The sequence below is a fragment of the Physella acuta genome, unplaced genomic scaffold (genome assembly GCF_028476545.2).
Source record: "Physella acuta isolate Inbredline_101_S28 unplaced genomic scaffold, ASM2847654v3 ptg001458l, whole genome shotgun sequence".
Taxonomy (NCBI): domain Eukaryota; kingdom Metazoa; phylum Mollusca; class Gastropoda; family Physidae; genus Physella; species Physella acuta.
Window position 1 is genome coordinate 52,592 of NW_026732973.1, and position 18,235 is coordinate 70,826.

At 34.8% G+C, this 18,235-nt stretch overlaps 1 protein-coding gene across 1 annotated transcript; it reads left to right on the plus strand.

Annotated features, from left to right (window-relative positions):
- The first annotated feature begins 3,687 nt into the window (after window positions 1-3,687).
- Window positions 3,688-17,234, plus strand: LOC131928059 (signal transducing adapter molecule 1). The gene is made up of 16 exons (XM_059283968.1): window positions 3,688-3,882; window positions 6,194-6,275; window positions 6,504-6,579; window positions 6,737-6,835; window positions 7,153-7,238; window positions 7,580-7,643; window positions 7,981-8,038; window positions 8,276-8,412; window positions 10,061-10,146; window positions 10,371-10,468; window positions 10,871-10,956; window positions 11,322-11,412; window positions 12,369-12,423; window positions 12,756-12,927; window positions 13,274-13,434; window positions 14,479-17,234. The coding sequence occupies exons 1-16, from the start codon at window positions 3,840-3,842 to the stop codon at window positions 14,663-14,665; spliced, it is 1,581 nt and encodes a 526-aa protein (XP_059139951.1). The 5' UTR covers window positions 3,688-3,839; the 3' UTR covers window positions 14,666-17,234.
- Window positions 17,235-18,235: the final 1,001 nt, after the last annotated feature.

Consider the following 18,235-nt stretch of genomic DNA (forward strand, 5'->3'; position numbering starts at 1 on the left):
TTATGGCAGAAATCGATTGGTAAATGTTTCAAGTCGCTAAATGGTCTGGTTGCCGAGATATGGGCCAAAAACTGCATTTTTTCCGAGGTTTTTGGCATTTCCGGGAAATCCAGGAAGGAATTCCGGGAATTTTTTTGGCCCACAATCATCCTCGAAACTTGCTTAACATATTTGCTTTGGAACTAGTCCTCGATATTGCTTCGTTGAGGAGGAGATACGACTTAAAGCTGCGGACACACATCCATACATCCAGGAATTTCGAGGTTTTTTGGCTTTTCCGGGAAATCCAGGAAGGAATTCCGGGAATTTTTTTGGCCCACAATCATCCTCGAAACTTGCTTAACATATTTGCTTTGGAACTAGTCCTCGATATTGCTTCGTTGAGGAGGAGATACGACTTAAAGCTGCGGACACACATCCATACATCCAGGAATTTCGAGGTTTTTTGGCTTTTCCGGGAAATCCAGGAAGGAATTCCGGGAATTTTTTTGGCCCACAATCATCCTCGAAACTTGCTTAACATATTTGCTTTGGAACTAGTCCTCGATATTGCTTCGTTGAGGAGGAGATACGACTTAAAGCTGCGGACAAACATCCATTCATTCATTCATCCATCCATCCAGAAATGACGAGTTAATAATCGCAATTGTCCGTATGGAAATTGCGCTAAAAACGGCAGGAGGCAAGAAAGCACAAGGCATATTTATGTAGAAAAGAACACAACTGCTTCTTGCAGACTTTTTTCTCGGGGGGGGGGGGGTCGAACCCGCACCATCCGGCCCAGTGTGACAGTAGTCACCCACATTTCCACTCGACCACACAACTACTACTTCACTACTTCATGCTAAAATTGGTGTTTTTAACAGTAAATCATTAAAAAAAAGTCACGACTGTGAATAGCCCTAATACGGCTATTCCCAGTCGACTGGAATAGACACTTCGTTTAAGTAGCCTGGCAATTATTCTTATGATTTGATCATTGCGGATTGAATTTAAAAAAAAAATACCAGTTTTGATAAGGTAAAGTGAAACGATTCAGAACAATTGACAATTCTGAAAACCCGTTAAGTTATAGCCTATATAGTGGCTATAGGCTAGGACCAACACAAACAGACCTATACATTCGTTTTGCCCGCAGAAGACCTTTTTAGGCATATGCCTACATCTTATTTTATACTATGTAGGCATATAGTATCTGGCCTAGTCAAACTTTATTTATTAATACTAATAGTTTCGCTGTTTGTGTATCTATCTGTCTATGTATCTGACAAGAACGCTCTAGAGAAAACACAAGCAAGATAAAAACTTTCAGAGTAATACGGAAACGAAATATGACGTCACATTTAGCATATAGTAAAAAAATAATCTCAAGCCGGAGAGTGCACACAGTAATATGACGTCATTGATTCTCGAGTAAACATTGAATTAAAAAGCCAACTTTGTCTAATCTAAGTGGTTTGCGTGAAGAGTTTCTTTCATACAATTCTTCGGGTAGGGGCGAAGCCCATCCCCCGCGTAAGAACGTCTAAGCCGACCCCCCCCCCCCCCCCCCAACTAAAAAAAAATGTCTTCATCGATACTCTATAATAAAATTACAGCCTAATTAATGTGTCTATGCTAAAAAGTGGTTTGCGTGAAGAGTTTCATTCATACAATTCTTCGGGTAGGGGCGAAGCCCATCCCCGGCGTAAGAACGTCTGAGCCCCCCCCCCCCTCCCCAACTCAAAAGAAATTTCTTCATCGATACTCTATAATAAAATTACCGTCTAATTAATGTGTCTAATCTAAAAAGTGGTTTCTTTCATGCAATTCTTCGGGTAGTGGCTAAGCGCGACACCAGTGTTTCTTTCAGACTTTTTCCTCCCCGGAGGGAGGAATTTCTCTAATCTAAAAAAAGTGTTTAGCGTGCAGTTTTTTTCATGCATCTCTTTCGGTAGGGGCGAAGCCCAGCCCAGGTTCTTCCTTTAGTTTGTATGATCTACAAATGCGACCAGTGTTTCTTTCAGACTTTTTCCTCCCCGGAGAGGGGTGAGGGTACTTGAAATTTTCGGGGGCGGGGGTAGAATTTTCGCGGAGGGGGCGGACACTGGAAAAAGTATATAATTATATTTCGTTGAATGGGACGGTAGACATGTTTTGGAGTGTGTGTGTGTGTGTGTGGGGGGGGGGGGGGTTGGTTTTAGTTTAGAGAAAAAGCACTATCAACCTAGCGCCCATTTTTCTCGTATTTTAAGAAGTTCAACATATTGAGCAATTTTTACTATTATGTTTTAGAGAGTAGATCTATATTTTTTATGCTAACTTGTGTTGTCACTTTGTCACTCATTGTTGCAAAGTAATGTATCCTTAATCCTCCTATAAGTGTGTGAGGTTATTATTGGATAAATCTGAAGACTTAAAAAAAAAAACAGCGAAGTACGGGAAAAAAATAAAATATTGCGATTTCATGAACTAAATGAATTTTTTAAATGAAAAAAATCGGCAATTTTTATTTATTTTTGGTCCTCTAATCGTCACATATACCACTTTCCAGAGTTTAGCCACTATGTAATTATTATAAGAAAGTAGAATTTTGCTTGAAACTTTTCAACACATTTATGTCCAATCCATGTTTAAAAGATTTTTTTTTTTTCCCTTTCGCTTTCAGTTTTTCACTTTTACTTTCAACGTTATTAATAGTAATAGAAATAGAAAATGGTGTTTGAAGTTATTTTACTTTTTCTATTTTGTCGGAAAAATTGTCGGAAACATGTCTATTGTTTTGAAAACATTTTTATTTTGGAAGTAATCGTTATAAATATGTTTAGTCTCTTTCAGTGTCAGTTATTTATTTTTTAACTTAAAAGAAATTGCGTTTTTCCCATTATTTAGAATTTACTATCTTTTTCTAAGACGTAAATATAAATTGTTGTATATTACAAGGTATTCTTTATTATCATTTAACTATCTTTAATTTGAGGTGTTCTAACACAACTGCGCACTGATTAATTTGGCCTAATTATATTTATTACACTTAAAATAAAATTAAAAAAAAATAAAATATGCTATCACAATAACTACAATAATATAACACTTCTTTAATTCTTTACTTTTAGACTAAAATCTACATAAATGGGCCATTCTCATCAGTGATCGTCAGGGGGTCATAAAAAAATAACACGTCACGCTTTTTTGACGATTTTTATACCCCCTCGGTCACACATCGTCACAGAAAAAGCAAGACACTTACTCCCCCCCCCCCCAATAAAATGACGTCACACCTCAGCATACTACCCACCCTCAAAATTGCAGGTTTGTTGGTCTCATTTTAAATATAATTTTTTTTTCTTTCTAAAAAGTATGCTGAGCTCGGCCAATTTCTAATACAGTTTTATAACATCCTTTCAAAAACGACTAGATCTAAAGTTCATTACATTTTTATGCTAAAGTGTGTCCTCACACTTTCCGAATCATCCCGCCCCCTCCCCACGTCACAAAATTACGAACCCCCCACTCCCCCCCCCCCCCCAAGCATCAATTTCTAGAAATATTTCAATACTTTTTAAAATAACATATTTTAGATACATTTTTATATTGTGTAGTAATTGTTGTTATTTAATATTGATTTTAGTTATCGATTCGTATTAACTGGGAAAAAAACATTTTTTTCATTTGTTTCGGCCTAGCCTGCTTATAAAGATCACCATCACATGTTGTTGAGCGATAGTTTATTAATAGAATCCGGAAGTAAACACACAATGACGTAACGAAAGCGCATGCGCGGAAGAATCAGTAATGTAATAATATTGGGAGACACAGACTAAGCATACAGGATATTTTCACCAAAAAATAACAGAAAAATGCCTCTATTTGCTAATGCAACACCTTTCGACGCTGACGTCGGTATGAATTTATTGTTTCTAATAGTAGTAATTTAAAATTAATTGGTATGGAATAGCCTTACTCTAGCCTTAATTAGTGTGTTTATGTCTGTGCTACTTTTTTCTCTGTCTTGCTAGATTTCTTTTTCTACCAATCTACTCCGTACTCGACATGTCACAGACGTTTGTCACTGATGTCGACAACTGCCAAGCCAAGTTGTCTAGCTTTCAAGATCCAGATCTACTAGATTTCTAGATTAATATAGATCTAGATCTAGTTCTACTTTTAGAGACTAGGTCTAGCTAGAGTCTAGGTCACTATTCACTATTACTTAGATTTTAGGGTAAAATCACGATATAGCGTCGGAAATTATTGGGTATTGTTACCGTGTTCGTTGAGTTTCGGTAACATTCGTTACTGTAAACCATAGTTTATTTGACCAATGAAAGAAAAATAAAGTCAAGTGCATTAAATTAATGTTTTAACTTAATTTAATGTTTAACTGACAAAAAATTAGCAACAATTAGTAAATCTAAATATTATTAATAAAGTCGAGTGTAGTAATTAATGTTTTTTTTTAAGAAACAGAAAAAACCTGCAGAAGATTTGCGACAACCAGCTCTAGATCTAGTTCTGTTAGTAAAAAGACGATTAGATTTACTAAAGTTAAAAGTAGTAAGAATAACTAGAATAATGTTTAGTAGCAGCAATAATTAGCACATACACTTAAAATAATTAGAAATACAAAATAAATAGCAAAACAGTATTAAAAATGCAACTAAAATCAATCCTTGCACATTTTTAAACATTATGTGTTAAAAATAATATGGCGGCAAATAAATGATGGTTTACAGTATTTCCGGTGGTTTCCGGAACGGCTCGACAGACTACGCCATGGTTTTACTGTTTTTTTACTGCTGTACAGTTCCGGAATAATAACCGACGCTATATCGTGATTTTACCGATTTTAGATCTAGCCCTATGCTAGGATTCTTGTGACTTGGTGACTTGTCAGTTTTCTTTTGTGAATGTGACACACCTGATCATTTTCTAATGACTAATGATCTAGATCTATCTATATATATAATTATCTTCTTGGAGACGCTAGAAAACACCAAGCTGTAAGCGCGCTCCCTACCACCCCACCCCTACATGGTCTGCTGAGCTATGGTTCACGCTAAGCTAAATTCTGCTAAATGTTTACAATCGTAGGGGCGGAGTTTAGTGACGGCTATTAGGGGCAAAAAATTCTGGTTGAAACGATTTTAAACTTATGGGAGGTAATTAAGAGGAGGCTGCTTTCATGGAGGGGGGGAATGTAGGGTAGGGTTTGGGGAAAAGGAGGGTGGGGGTAGTATCGTCCTTAACGACCTACTGATAGTGTTTTAAAGCAAATATTTTCAGTGGCAGCATTGGTACTGTCAAATCCACAAATTACGAATTACTGAAAAGTAGAAAATAAAACAACTAAATAGCGGCGTTTGATAAGCCTTATATATGGCTCTTATATTATATTATTATATTTAGGCCTATTAAGTGTATGAGTCTATAAACTATAAGACTATAAGATGGTTTTATTTAAGTTAAACTTCAGGCTATTAATTATTGATTAGGCCAATTGTGCTGATTAGGCCTATTTTTTTTACTTCTTTTGTGTCTAAACTCTAAAGGTATACTGTAATCTGTAGTCATACTGTCACACTTTTTAAAAAGCTAGATCCTGCTACTAGATTCTATATCTAGATCTCTCTAATATCTAGTACTTGGCCTGTTGTTTTCTTATTAATAATCAATGACTATTCTGAACATGCGAGCGCTCAGAATATTTTCAAGCTTATTTAAAAAATATTTTTTATCTAGTAATGTTTTTATAGATAAGCTACTATGGGCCTAACCACAAGAACTTAAGTTTAAAGGCCTTATCATCACTAATCGAGGAATAGGCTTGAGTTTCAGATCTGATATATTAATAAATCCTACTATAACTCTAGTTGTGCTACTAGTCATTTCCCTGTCTCAAGTTTCTGCCTTGTCTAACAAATATTAAATATGAAGGCCTATTTTGTTAATAATACAATATGTAGGCCTACATTCCCAATATTGTCAGTATCCTTAGACACTTGAGTGTAACTTATTCTCTAGCCTTAACTCAGCCATTCCATCCTTTAATCTTGTTCACTCTTGTGTGAAAGAACATAATAATAGATGTTTTTCTCTCATTCTTCACTCAAATTAAAAACATAACACAACTACCATAGTCACACTTTAGTACTTAATTAGTTTTAAAACACTTACACTACAGTTAATAATTGTATTATAAATTTGTTCACAGAAAAGGCCACACATGAGATGAACACAACTGAGGACTGGAGTCTAATACTTGATATTTGTGAAAAAGTTTCTAGGCAGAATGGGTAGGTATTTAAATATTAACAATTAAAAAAAAAGTTTCTTAAGTATCAAAACCTGAAGAAACATAGGACTACTGGAAATAGTGGAAAGCTGTTAACATAACAGAAATGTTTTTATACCTGAGCTGTGTGTTTATTACTTAGCATACCAGTTTATTATTATTGTTGAAATGAAAGTTAGGTAAACTTTATTATGTGTTCATTTGTGGACATTACATTTTATTTTCGCAGTGCTAAAGACTGTCTAAAATCAATTGTAAAAAGGTTGAATCACAAGGTTCCATTTGTTTCCATGCAAGCTTTAACTGTAAGTACATCATGTTTTATGTGCATGTAAGCTTTATCAGTTGGTTTATTATTTAAGTTTACAAATGTTCTTTGGAATAGTTTTTTAAACAATTTTTTACTTATTGCAACACGACATTTGTTCTATAGTGATTTGTAAAGAATTTTTATTTCTACAGTTGCTGAATGCATGTGTTAATAACTGTGGACGACCATTCCATCTGGAGATATGTTCTAGAGATTTTGTTTCTGAGTGCCGGACACTTATTTCACAAAAGGTATTAAGATAAAGTCATACCAAAAGAAATTATCTGTAATGCTTTTATGGCAAATAATAAATATTTTCATGTAATTTATCTCATCAATCTGTACTCATATTATTTAAGCTTGTAAAATTAATAATGGTAATCTAACAATAATGTTTTGGTTTAAAGTCTTTTTATAAGTAATAATAAACAGGCAAAAGAGTAAATTATTGACAAGTAATAGATGCAAATACTTTTCTTCTATTTGTCTTAAGAAAAATAAAAATAAATACTAAATAATAATGTTTGTTTTTATGACAATTAAAGTTGTGAAATACTTCCTTATTCAGGCTCACCCTAAAGTTGCTCAGAAGTTAAAATTAATGATCAAAACATGGTCAGACATGGCTGAGTTTAAAGAAGATCCAGCTCTAAGGTAGTTAATTCATCTTTTGTATCATTGTTGTGGACACCTTACACTATTGAATCCCAATGTCTCTGTGCATGATCTTAATAGACATCTAAAAAAAACTTTGCAGAATCTGTTCATATTTTGCATGCATCGTCAGCATTCTCAGAGGAAAAGTATATCAGCTTTTAAATTTACTGGGTTATCATTTTAACTTGGATCTAAGTGCATTGTAATGAATTAGTTTAATGACTTTGATTAGTTTTCTTAGCTTGTGTATGATTTTGTTCAGCACTGCTCTTATGATGTTGTTGTTTTTGGGAGAAATAGTTTTTTGATAACAGTATGCTGCATTCTTTCTTCCCCAGTTTAATTCCATCTTTCTATGAAAGTTTAAAAAAAGAAGGTGTAGATTTTAGTGAGACAGACATGGTAAGTGAACATTTTAATCAATCATATTGCAATTTATGTTATTCTCAAATACTTAGCTGGAGGACTTTCGTTTCAAGCCTGTTGGTTTATAAGACCTCATAGGCTAGGTTCACCTACCTTTTATAAACCTTAAAAAGTAAGAGCATGTTGGCTGTCTCAAGGCTAACTTACTTTAATATGTTAGCTATGAAACATTCCAAAATGGTCCACTCCCTTATTTCCTTCATTGTTCCTGTTTTATTTGGAGAATATTTTTTTGTTTTCTCCTTTCTAATTATTTAATATTGACATAAAGATATGTTTCAATTTTTAATTATTTAACAATCTTGGTTTTTAGCAGAAAAAAACAGCAGATCCATCAGTTGTAAGAAAGGAAGAAGATGATTTAGCGAAAGGTAAATAAAAATTACTTCTTCATTGTGCATATATTTCCTGCAACTGATTCTGTAATTAAATCATTACACCCTTGATGTTAAAATCATGACAGAACATACCAACACTTTAATTACATACTGGTGTCATTTTTGAAAAATGTTGCATTAGCCAATAATGACATTTTTCTGGATTTTTTAGAATAAGGTTTTCAATATTATTACATTGCAAATTGTTCTACATTTGCATTTATTTTCCAGCCATTGCTTTGTCACTGCAAGAGGAACAGCAGAAGTCAACACTTAGGGGAGGGGCCAGTGGGGGTGGAAGTTTATACCCTACCTACAGCACACCAGCAGCAGCACAAGCCAAACCAGTACAGAAAGAGATCAGAAAGGTGGGGAATATTTACTTTTAGTGCTGAATTTGTATGAGGGGAAGGTGTGGTCAAACAGTAGGGCATACAAGCCAAACCAGTACAGAAAGAGATCAGAAAGGTGGGGAATATTTACTTTTAGTGCTGAATTTGTAGTAGGGGAACACATGGTCAAACAGTAGAGGATAGAAGTCAAACCAGTACAGAAAGGTGGGGAATATGTACTTTTAGTACTGAATTTGTATGAGGGGAGCGCATAACAGTAGGGCATACAAGCCAAACCAGTACAGAAAGAGATCAGAAAGGTGGGGAATATTTACTTTTAGTGCTGAATTTGTATGAGGGGAAGGTGTGGTCAAACAGTAGGGCATACAAGCCAAACCAGTACAGAAAGGTGGGGAATATTTACTTTTAGTGCTGAATTTGTATGAGGGGAAGGTGTGGTCAAACAGTAGAGGATACAAGTCAAACCAGTACAGAAAGGTGGGGGATATTTACTTTTAGTGCTGAATTTGTATGAGGGGAAGGTGTGGTCAAACAGTAGGGCATACAAGCCAAACCAGTACAGAAAGAGATCAGAAAGGTGGGGAATATTTACTTTTAGTGCTGAATTTGTAGTAGGGGAACACATGGTCAAACAGTAGAGGATAGAAGTCAAACCAGTACAGAAAGGTGGGGAATATGTACTTTTAGTACTGAATTTGTATGAGGGGAGCGCATAACAGTAGGGCATACAAGCCAAACCAGTACAGAAAGAGATCAGAAAGGTGGGGAATATTTACTTTTAGTGCTGAATTTGTATGAGGGGAAGGTGTGGTCAAACAGTAGGGCATACAAGCCAAACCAGTACAGAAAGGTGGGGAATATTTACTTTTAGTGCTGAATTTGTATGAGGGGAAGGTGTGGTCAAACAGTAGAGGATACAAGTCAAACCAGTACAGAAAGGTGGGGGATATTTACTTTTAGTACTGAATTTGTATGAGGGGAAGGTGTGGTCAAACAGTAGAGGATACAAGTCAAACCAGTACAGAAAGGTGGGGAATATGTACTTTTAGTACTGAATTTGTATGAGGGGAGCGCATAACAGTAGGGCATACAAGCCAAACCAGTACAGAAAGAGATCAGAAAGGTGGGGAATATTTACTTTTAGTGCTGAATTTGTATGAGGGGAAGGTGTGGTCAAACAGTAGGGCATACAAGCCAAACCAGTACAGAAAGGTGGGGAATATTTACTTTTAGTGCTGAATTTGTATGAGGGGAAGGTGTGGTCAAACAGTAGAGGATACAAGTCAAACCAGTACAGAAAGGTGGGGGATATTTACTTTTAGTACTGAATTTGTATGAGGGGAAGGCAAAGGTCAAACAGTAGGGCATACAAGCCAAACCAGTACAGAAAGGTGGGGAATATTTACTTTTAGTGCTGAATTTGTAGTAGGGGAACGCATGGTCAAACAGTAGGGCATACAAACCAAACCAGTACAGAAAGGTGGGGGATATAGACGTACTGAATTTATATAAGGGGACGGTGTGGTGGAATGGTAGAGTGTATAACTGCTTAATCAAAATCAAAAACTGATGTAACTGGTAGCAAGATGCAATTCTGTTTCAATGTTTGCTGTATCTGTATATTCATCATATTCATTCATTATAATTTTTATTTTATACACAGGTTCGTGCTTTGTATGATTTTGAAGCCGCAGAAGACAATGAACTAACTTTCAAAGCAGGGGAGCTAATTTGTGTATTGGATGATAGGTGGGTTTCTTTCCCCTTACTCCTGTGTTTTTGTTATACTGGCTTTCCATTCCTTTGTCTTTTTATGTGACACTTTGACATAATTTCCATACTTGTGTACTTATATAAATACTTTACTGTTTTTTGTAGTGTACTACTGCTAATTAGTGCCATACTATTTTGTTAAAAACTTTATATAAAGATATACATAGTCTAAAAACATAGCTTACTGTTATTTCCTTTAGTGATCCAAACTGGTGGAAGGGATCCAACCACAGAGGTGAAGGGTTATTTCCTGCCAACTTTGTCACGGCAGACTTGACAGCTGAACCAGAACCTGAAGGTGAGTCTTTAGTCTGCCATTTTGAACAGAGATACCCAAATTAGGAGCTTGACAGGTGCATTTCATTGTCAGGGGAGGCACGAACTGTATAAAAAGCAGATGTGAATAAGTTAATTTTTATGTCCGTAAAATTAAATATTTATATTGAGATTCACAGATTAAAAATTGTGATTTAGATGTGTTCAAAGTATTTTTAAAAAAATGTGAATTGTTATGACACAAATTTTAGAAAACTACAGTATTAAAATGTTTCCCATTGCCTCTGCAACTCAACATCACCAGCCTGCCATTTCTTGAAATGAGTTTTAATAACTTTGTTGGATCTTAGAAAAAGCTTGTTGTTATGACTTATGGCTCACATTAAAGAATTATTACTATATGTGACATAAAAATGTATTTCAGTTGTAAAAGTAGAAAAAAAGACAGTACAGTTCAATGACCAAGTGGAGGTGAAGACATTGACACCAGGGGAGGAGGAAATTGATGAGGTAAATGGGGAGGAGGGGTAACTCATCAGTTGTAGATTAATGAGGGAGTGGGGGGCGGGGGAACTATTTTTTGGAAGCTCTTAAGCGTGTGGGTAGAACTGATAGGGTGGGGGGTACAACGCAGTTTAAGGAACAACGCGAGGGAATCTTTTTGATAAGGTAAGTAGGGAGATGGCTTAATTCAGTGTTAGATTATCGAGGTAGTGGGGGGGGGGGGTGTTAAACAACAGTGACAGACATTGGATAAGGAATAGGCAACTCAAATTATATAGTCATAGTTTGATTTTTTAGCTGTAATTTCTATATTTATTTAAATTGAACTTTTCTTGATTTTGCTAACAAATTAACTTGGATCAACATTATAGGCCAAGATAGATGAGGTCCTGGGTTTGATACAAAATGCAGATCCTACTGGTGTTACTCAACCAGACAGTGGACACATGCTGATGTTAGAAGGTATTGATCTCATTCAAGTTTCAGTTGTTCAAGTTTCATTTATTGATTCAAGTCAGTTATTGTATAGTGGGGGTATTATATGGTGTTGGGTGGGGCACATTTTAAGAATGAATCCAGATTATATCCACCAGTGGACACATACTCATGTTAGAAGATATTGATCTGATCCAAGTTTCAGTTGTTGTGATTCAAGTTTCAATCATTGTACTGCAGGGGTATCATATGGTGTTGGGTAGGGCACATTTTAAGAATGAATCTAGATTATATCCACCAGACAGTGGACACATGCTCATGTTAGAAGGTATTGATCTAAGTTTCAGTTGTTGTGATTTAAGTTTCAATCATTGTACTGCAGGGGTATCATATGGTGTTGGGTGGGGCACGTTTTAAGAATGAATCCAGATTATATCCACCAGTGGACACATACTCATGTTAGAAGGTATTGATCTGATCCAAGTTTCAGTTGTTGTGATTCAAGTTTCAATCATTGTACTGCAGGGGAATTATATGGTGTTGGGTGGGGCACGTTTTAAGAATGAATCCAGATTATATCAACCAGACAGTGGACACATACTCATGTTAGAAGTTATTGACCTGATCCAAGTTTCAGTTGACTGCCCTTAAGTTGGGTCTTATAAATACAGGACATTAAAGCTCTGCATTAAGTTATTGTACTGTAGGAGCTATATATGCTGCTCATGTTAGAAGGGCTTTATGTGGTGCTGCTAGGGGCACATTTTAACTATGAATCCAGATTATATCACATAAATGGCACTAACGGGCACCTCAAGGAAAAAGACATGGAGGTGCACGTTAGAAAAGCAATTGGCAGTCATGACGATCTTGTAGAAAGAGCTTTCTGTGGTGGCCCCATGTGGAATGGTCACTAAAGGGAAAAGATGTTGATGTGAAGATTTATACATTTGCATAAACCTGCATTCTGTTTTTTTTACCAGATCAATGTAGAGCTATGGGACCCCTTATAGATGCTGAATTAGAGAAAATAGACAGGTAAGATTTGGTGTATAGTTTTTCATTTTTTATCTGTATCTGAAAAATTGAAAGAATTTGAGATAAACAGGGTTGCCACTTTTCGGTGAATTTCCGCTCATAAGGATAATTAGTAACTTTTACCTAGTAATTTTGCAAGCATTCCATTGAAAAAAAAAACTCATGAAATTGACTAATGCCAGCACTTATAGCATTTGTAAAGATAATTACTATTCATTGATGTCATCTCTGAAATATTATCTGTGTTAAATACCTTTGTTGATTAATTTTAAACTAGATTCTCTAAGTCATTAAGTTATTATTTACATTATTCCACCCTCTGATCTTTATAGAAAACACGCCAATCTGGTGGAGCTGAATAAGAAAGTCATGGACGCCCTACAGATGTATCATAACTTAATGAAGGAGACCCCTGCCTATGGCTATTCAGGTCTGAAGGGTCCAGGTATCCCCAACACCTACTCACCTGTTCCCCAGACTGTTGGCATGGGAGCTCCCTCTCAGGTATGTTCAGTATACTGTGACAATGGTTGTTTAAAAATGTAAACAGTGTGTGTAAGCATTGTGAGAGTGGCTTCCCCTGGCATGTGTGTTGTATATGGATGAGTGGATGAGAAGGTTTGTGTGGTGGGAAATAGTGGTTTTTTTTTTTTTTGTATTGAAATTGAGGTTCAAAGGATCAAATTCATTTCTTGGCCTGAACTGCAATACGAGTCAACCAAACCATGCGTAACAATACAATTTAGTAAATCACAGGTCTAGTTTGGAATATTAATCATGTTTTTTTTACTAAACATGATTGAGGCATTTTTCAAGTTTCTGATGTCTATTTTTTATAACCTTTTTACAGTTGTACAGCAGCCAACCTCAGTATATGGTTCCAGGAGGGATGGGTGGGCCCCCAAGCCAGGGCCCCCCCAACATGTCTATGGCGGGCAGCATGAGCGGGCCAGTACCATCACAGATCTACACACAGACTCAGGTGGCCCCATCTAGTCAGTCTTTCCCTGGGTGAGTCCATCTTTCGTCACCCCTAATTTATTCTCTACTTGCACAGTTTTAAATCTTTTTTTTTTTTGCATAGGAGAATATCAGTTATAATTTGACATTAAAGACTCACTCATTTCTAGCTAACCCTTTGAACCCTTAGCTCCTGACCCTAAAATCTCTATGCCCCTTTGCTGCTGAGCTAGATGTACACTCAACAGACTCTCAATAACAACATAGTTAACTTTGTAATTTAATGAATAAATATTTTGTAAATATTTGTAAATCAATTATCGACACAATATGAACTTTGGATACCGGTCATTCATGTAATTAGACCATTCTTTTATACATGGCTAGGTTAGGTGCAGACATAAATAGAATGAAGATCGTTGTAATTTTCAAATTTTCTTTTCATCGTAAAATGTAAATGATAAATAGAGCACAAAATTTGGTTTATGGATGCAGCCATAACAGAAACTTACCCTAAGTCAAAAAGTACTAGTGATGTACAGTAATTTAAACTATTCTAAATAAAAATAACTTTAACCTAAAATATTGTAATGCTTAGTAAGTGGTTGCTTAGCAATTAAAGTAGACAGAAAGGTGGTAGAATTGTTTCAACTTAATTTGTACTTGAATTAATATTCATGTACTGTATACCTCTTAATGGATATCAAAATATCGATAGAACTATATATGTATATTTATTTGTGTGTCTGCTTTGTGATTGCATACTTGACTGAAAGTTAAGTCTAACTATGGTGTATGTTTTTCTGGCCCATATGTATTTATTTGTCTGCTTTGTGAAAGGGAAGTCTAACTACAGTGTATGTTTTTCAGGTCTACATTTGTATATTTATTTGTTTGTCTGCTTATTGTATGTCTGAAAGTGAAGTCTAACCATGGTGTATGTCTTTCAGGCCTCTATAAATACTTATTTGTTAGTTTGCTTATTGTATGCCTGAAAGTGAATCTAACCATGGTGTATGTTTTTCAGGCCTATTTATGTATATTTATTTGTCTGCTTTGTGAAAGTTATGTCTAACCATGGTGTATGTCTTTCAGGGTGAGTCCAGCTCACATGTCCAACTACTCATCCTTGCCCTCAGTTGGTGCGGTGCCATCACTTGGAGCTTTCAATGGCGGCCACACATCCCTACCCCCTCAGCAACAGTATGTGGGAGGGCCGATGTACAGCCAGGGTCAGGCCAACATGTACCAGCCGCCCCCTTCTCAGCAGCCTCTCTTGTAATGTCTAGTACAGTTTCTCATTGGTTACTCTGTGTCATCCTATCATAATTTACAAGTAACTGTGCAATACCTGAGGGTTTTTTTTAGTCTTGAGGGTTTGTAGGTAAGAATAGACAACCAGATCAGTTTAAGGCAGGTTTCAGTTCTATTTGTACTTTAACTATAAGAACATTTCTATATATGCAAGTTCTGTGTATTTATTTTTTTGTAAGAGAAGTTGCTGAACCAAAAAATAAATAAATAAAAATACTTTGTTTAGCTACCATTTTATCACTGCGATCTTACATGTCATCAGTGTGGCATTTGTCATTGGTGTGATTTATCTTTGGATTAGTATATCCTTGTACATTGTAAATAGTGACATGAAGTACTCTGAAAGTCGTTTAAAAGGTATTAGATGATTGGCTAGCTCAGTTGCCTAGTGAATGTGGGTTGTATGGTGTCGTCACACTAAACTTGTGTGTAGGAAATCATGTGGATGGTGGCGCTTGTGATGGGAAAAACACATCTTTTTTTTTCCTGATTAATAACACCCTAGAATTACAAGGTACTATGTGATGCATTTTATAATCTTATACTCTGTTAGAAACTTGTAATTCTAGGGTTAAGTGTATTAATTTATAACATATCTTGACAACTTTATTTTATAAAAATGCTATTAAAAGGATTTTGAAAAAAAATTAATTTGTCATATTTTCTAAATATTAACAGGAACTTTATTAAAAATGTAATATTTACTGTGCTTTATGTAATGAGCTGAATATTTATCCAGCATTGAAATCAAGAAGCCAAACATAGCCATTTTTTAAAACTCTTATTTATCATGAACATTTTTTTTTTAAACTTTGAGAGAAAGAGAGAAAATAATTTTAAATTATTTTAATGTATTTTCTCAAGCGTGATGCATTCTGTTTATATTGTGATCTGATAGAATGAATGGTTGAGTTAAATTTGTTTTGACGTTTTAGATAACATCTGGAAATAACAGCTTTTCCTTTAAAAAATTATCATATAATATGTGAACGCTATTATGTAATGTCAAAAAACTAGCTTCACTGTACACATCTAGCTCTGTTGTTTATACAGCAGTTTGTTTAGGGTCTCTTATACAGCATTTACAGTTGCGACATGTATACCATTCATGTCTAGGAAAAAATCTTGCAAAAAGGTAATATTATATGAAACCATTTTTCCCCACAGAGCATTCATGCTAACTTATTGCGATATTTTTTCCCTGGACATGTATAGTGTTCATGTCACAAGTGTAAACACTGTGTTAGAAAATATAAATCTCTCTGGATCATCCTCTTATGGTGATAAAATTGTTGCACGATCCTAGTTACAATCGTATAGATGTTATAGTAGCTGTTATTGTTTTAATATTTGCACTGTTATTGCTGGTATTTTAGTCAAGGTCCTTACTCAAAAGTTAGTAGGGTCCAAAGATTCGTTATCAGTTTTTTGTCCTGACTCAAATGTTAGTAGGGTTCAAAGATTCGTTATCAGTTTTTTGTCCTTACTCGAACGCCAGTAGGGTTCAAAGATTCGTTATCAGTTTTTTTTGTCTCAAAAGTTAGTAGGGTTCAAAGATTCGTTATCAGTTTTTTTGTCTCAAAAGTTAGTAGGGTTCAAAGATTCGTTATCAGTTTTTTTGTCTCAAAAGTTAGTAGGGTTCAAAGATTCGTTATCAGTTTTTTGTCCTTACTCAAAAGTTAGTAGGGTTCAAAGATTTGTTATCAGTTTTTTTGTCCTTACCCAAAAATTATTAGCATTTAAAGATTTTTTTTTTTCAAATTTTATTTTCGTAGCCATAACATTTATTTTGAACATTTTATTTTTAATCTCAGTGGCAAGAACCAATTGGGCACAATTGTTTTATTTACAGTGGTATATTGTCTTTATTGGAATCTGTTGTAAGAGGTATTTCATCTGTTTAAAACAAATTTATGAAGTATATCAATATCTTTTTTTTTTTAACACATGAAATGTGTGTGGCCCTTCACAGGTATGAATCATTTCACATCCATGTTTTAAGACAATTTGATAAAAAAATGTTGGTCTCAGGATTTTAGTGTCAGTCCAAAATTTCCCTGATCAAGTCTACAATAACACAATACAAATAATCTCTGGCCATGTTTAACTGCTGTTAACCTTTAGAGTCAGACGTGTAGACGCACTAAGCAACTAATATTAGCCACTAGACCAAGTCACTCACTTCTAGATAGAGGGTCACACCCATTGTCTGTGTAAAACAACTTCAGTTGTGTAATCTGCATTTACAACCAAAGTACATTGTTATGTTGGATGTAGATGCAACAGATCTAGCCCCCCCCCCCCCCATTAGATGCAACATTTATCTGAAACCAGCACTAATTGTTTTATTTGTGTACAAATATTTGTCCAATTTGACCACATTTCATTACTGACATGGTGACCTTTGAACTTTGTGGATGTATATTTTACTCTTGTAAAGATTATATAACATGTACAGTTTTTTTTTTTTAATCATCACACTTGTCAGTATGTTTGTAAGATTTGGCCTGACTTATAATAAACATTTGAAGAGAAAAACCTGGCTTGTCTGAGTTTTTAACTCATTTGACTGACAGTTTTTAACTGTTTAAAAATTTCTATAGTGCTACTCCATTGGAAGTTCCTTCACAACCCTGACTGTTATATAAGAATATCAGTGTTGACAATTATATATATATATATATATATATATATATATATATATATATATATATACATAAATACTTTTTTTGCAAGTATAATCTAGTATATCCATATAATCTATGTGCCTATATCATAATTCAAATCATTACATACAATTTTATCACAAGAAAAGTAAGGTGGACAAAGTTTTATGGATCAAAGCAGCCAAATTAAGACAATAAAGACTTATGAAAAAAAACAAATTTTCCTCTTTTTTTTTTTTTTTTTTTTTTTTATTAAACGTGTTACTTTTAATAAAAAAATTCTTAATCGAATAAAATCAATTGTAAACCAATAAAAATTATGGTGATTGTATTGGCTAATCTTAGAAAAAACGTTACAATTAAGTTAAAGGTTGAGATAACTTGGTTATGGTAAAAGTTTAAGTTAAAGTACTATTAAGGTAATAATAACTTAATAATTTGTTTTTCAACAATTCTTTTCTTGTTGTAATAAATTAAATTTTACGTTTTATTTTATGTTTTCTTGCATATAATGTTCGTTTGTTTATCATTTAACTTTATTTATAAGTTGTTTCCCCTTAACACATATTACACTTACACGGGAGGCAATATAAGTCCCACGACTTGTTATGACGTTGAGATGTTACGTATTCTCAAGGCTAGCTTATGTAGTTCATATGTCGAAATAAGGGTTAGGGCCAGAGAATGTATGAAGTCCAGTCATTAAGTACATTGGCACATCTTATCTGATGAGGGAACACGTCTTATCTGATGAGGGAACACATCTTATCTGATGAGGGAACGCATCTTATCTGATGAGGGAACACATCTTATCTGATGAGGGAACACATCTTATCTGATGAGGGAACACATCTTATCTGACGAGGGAACAC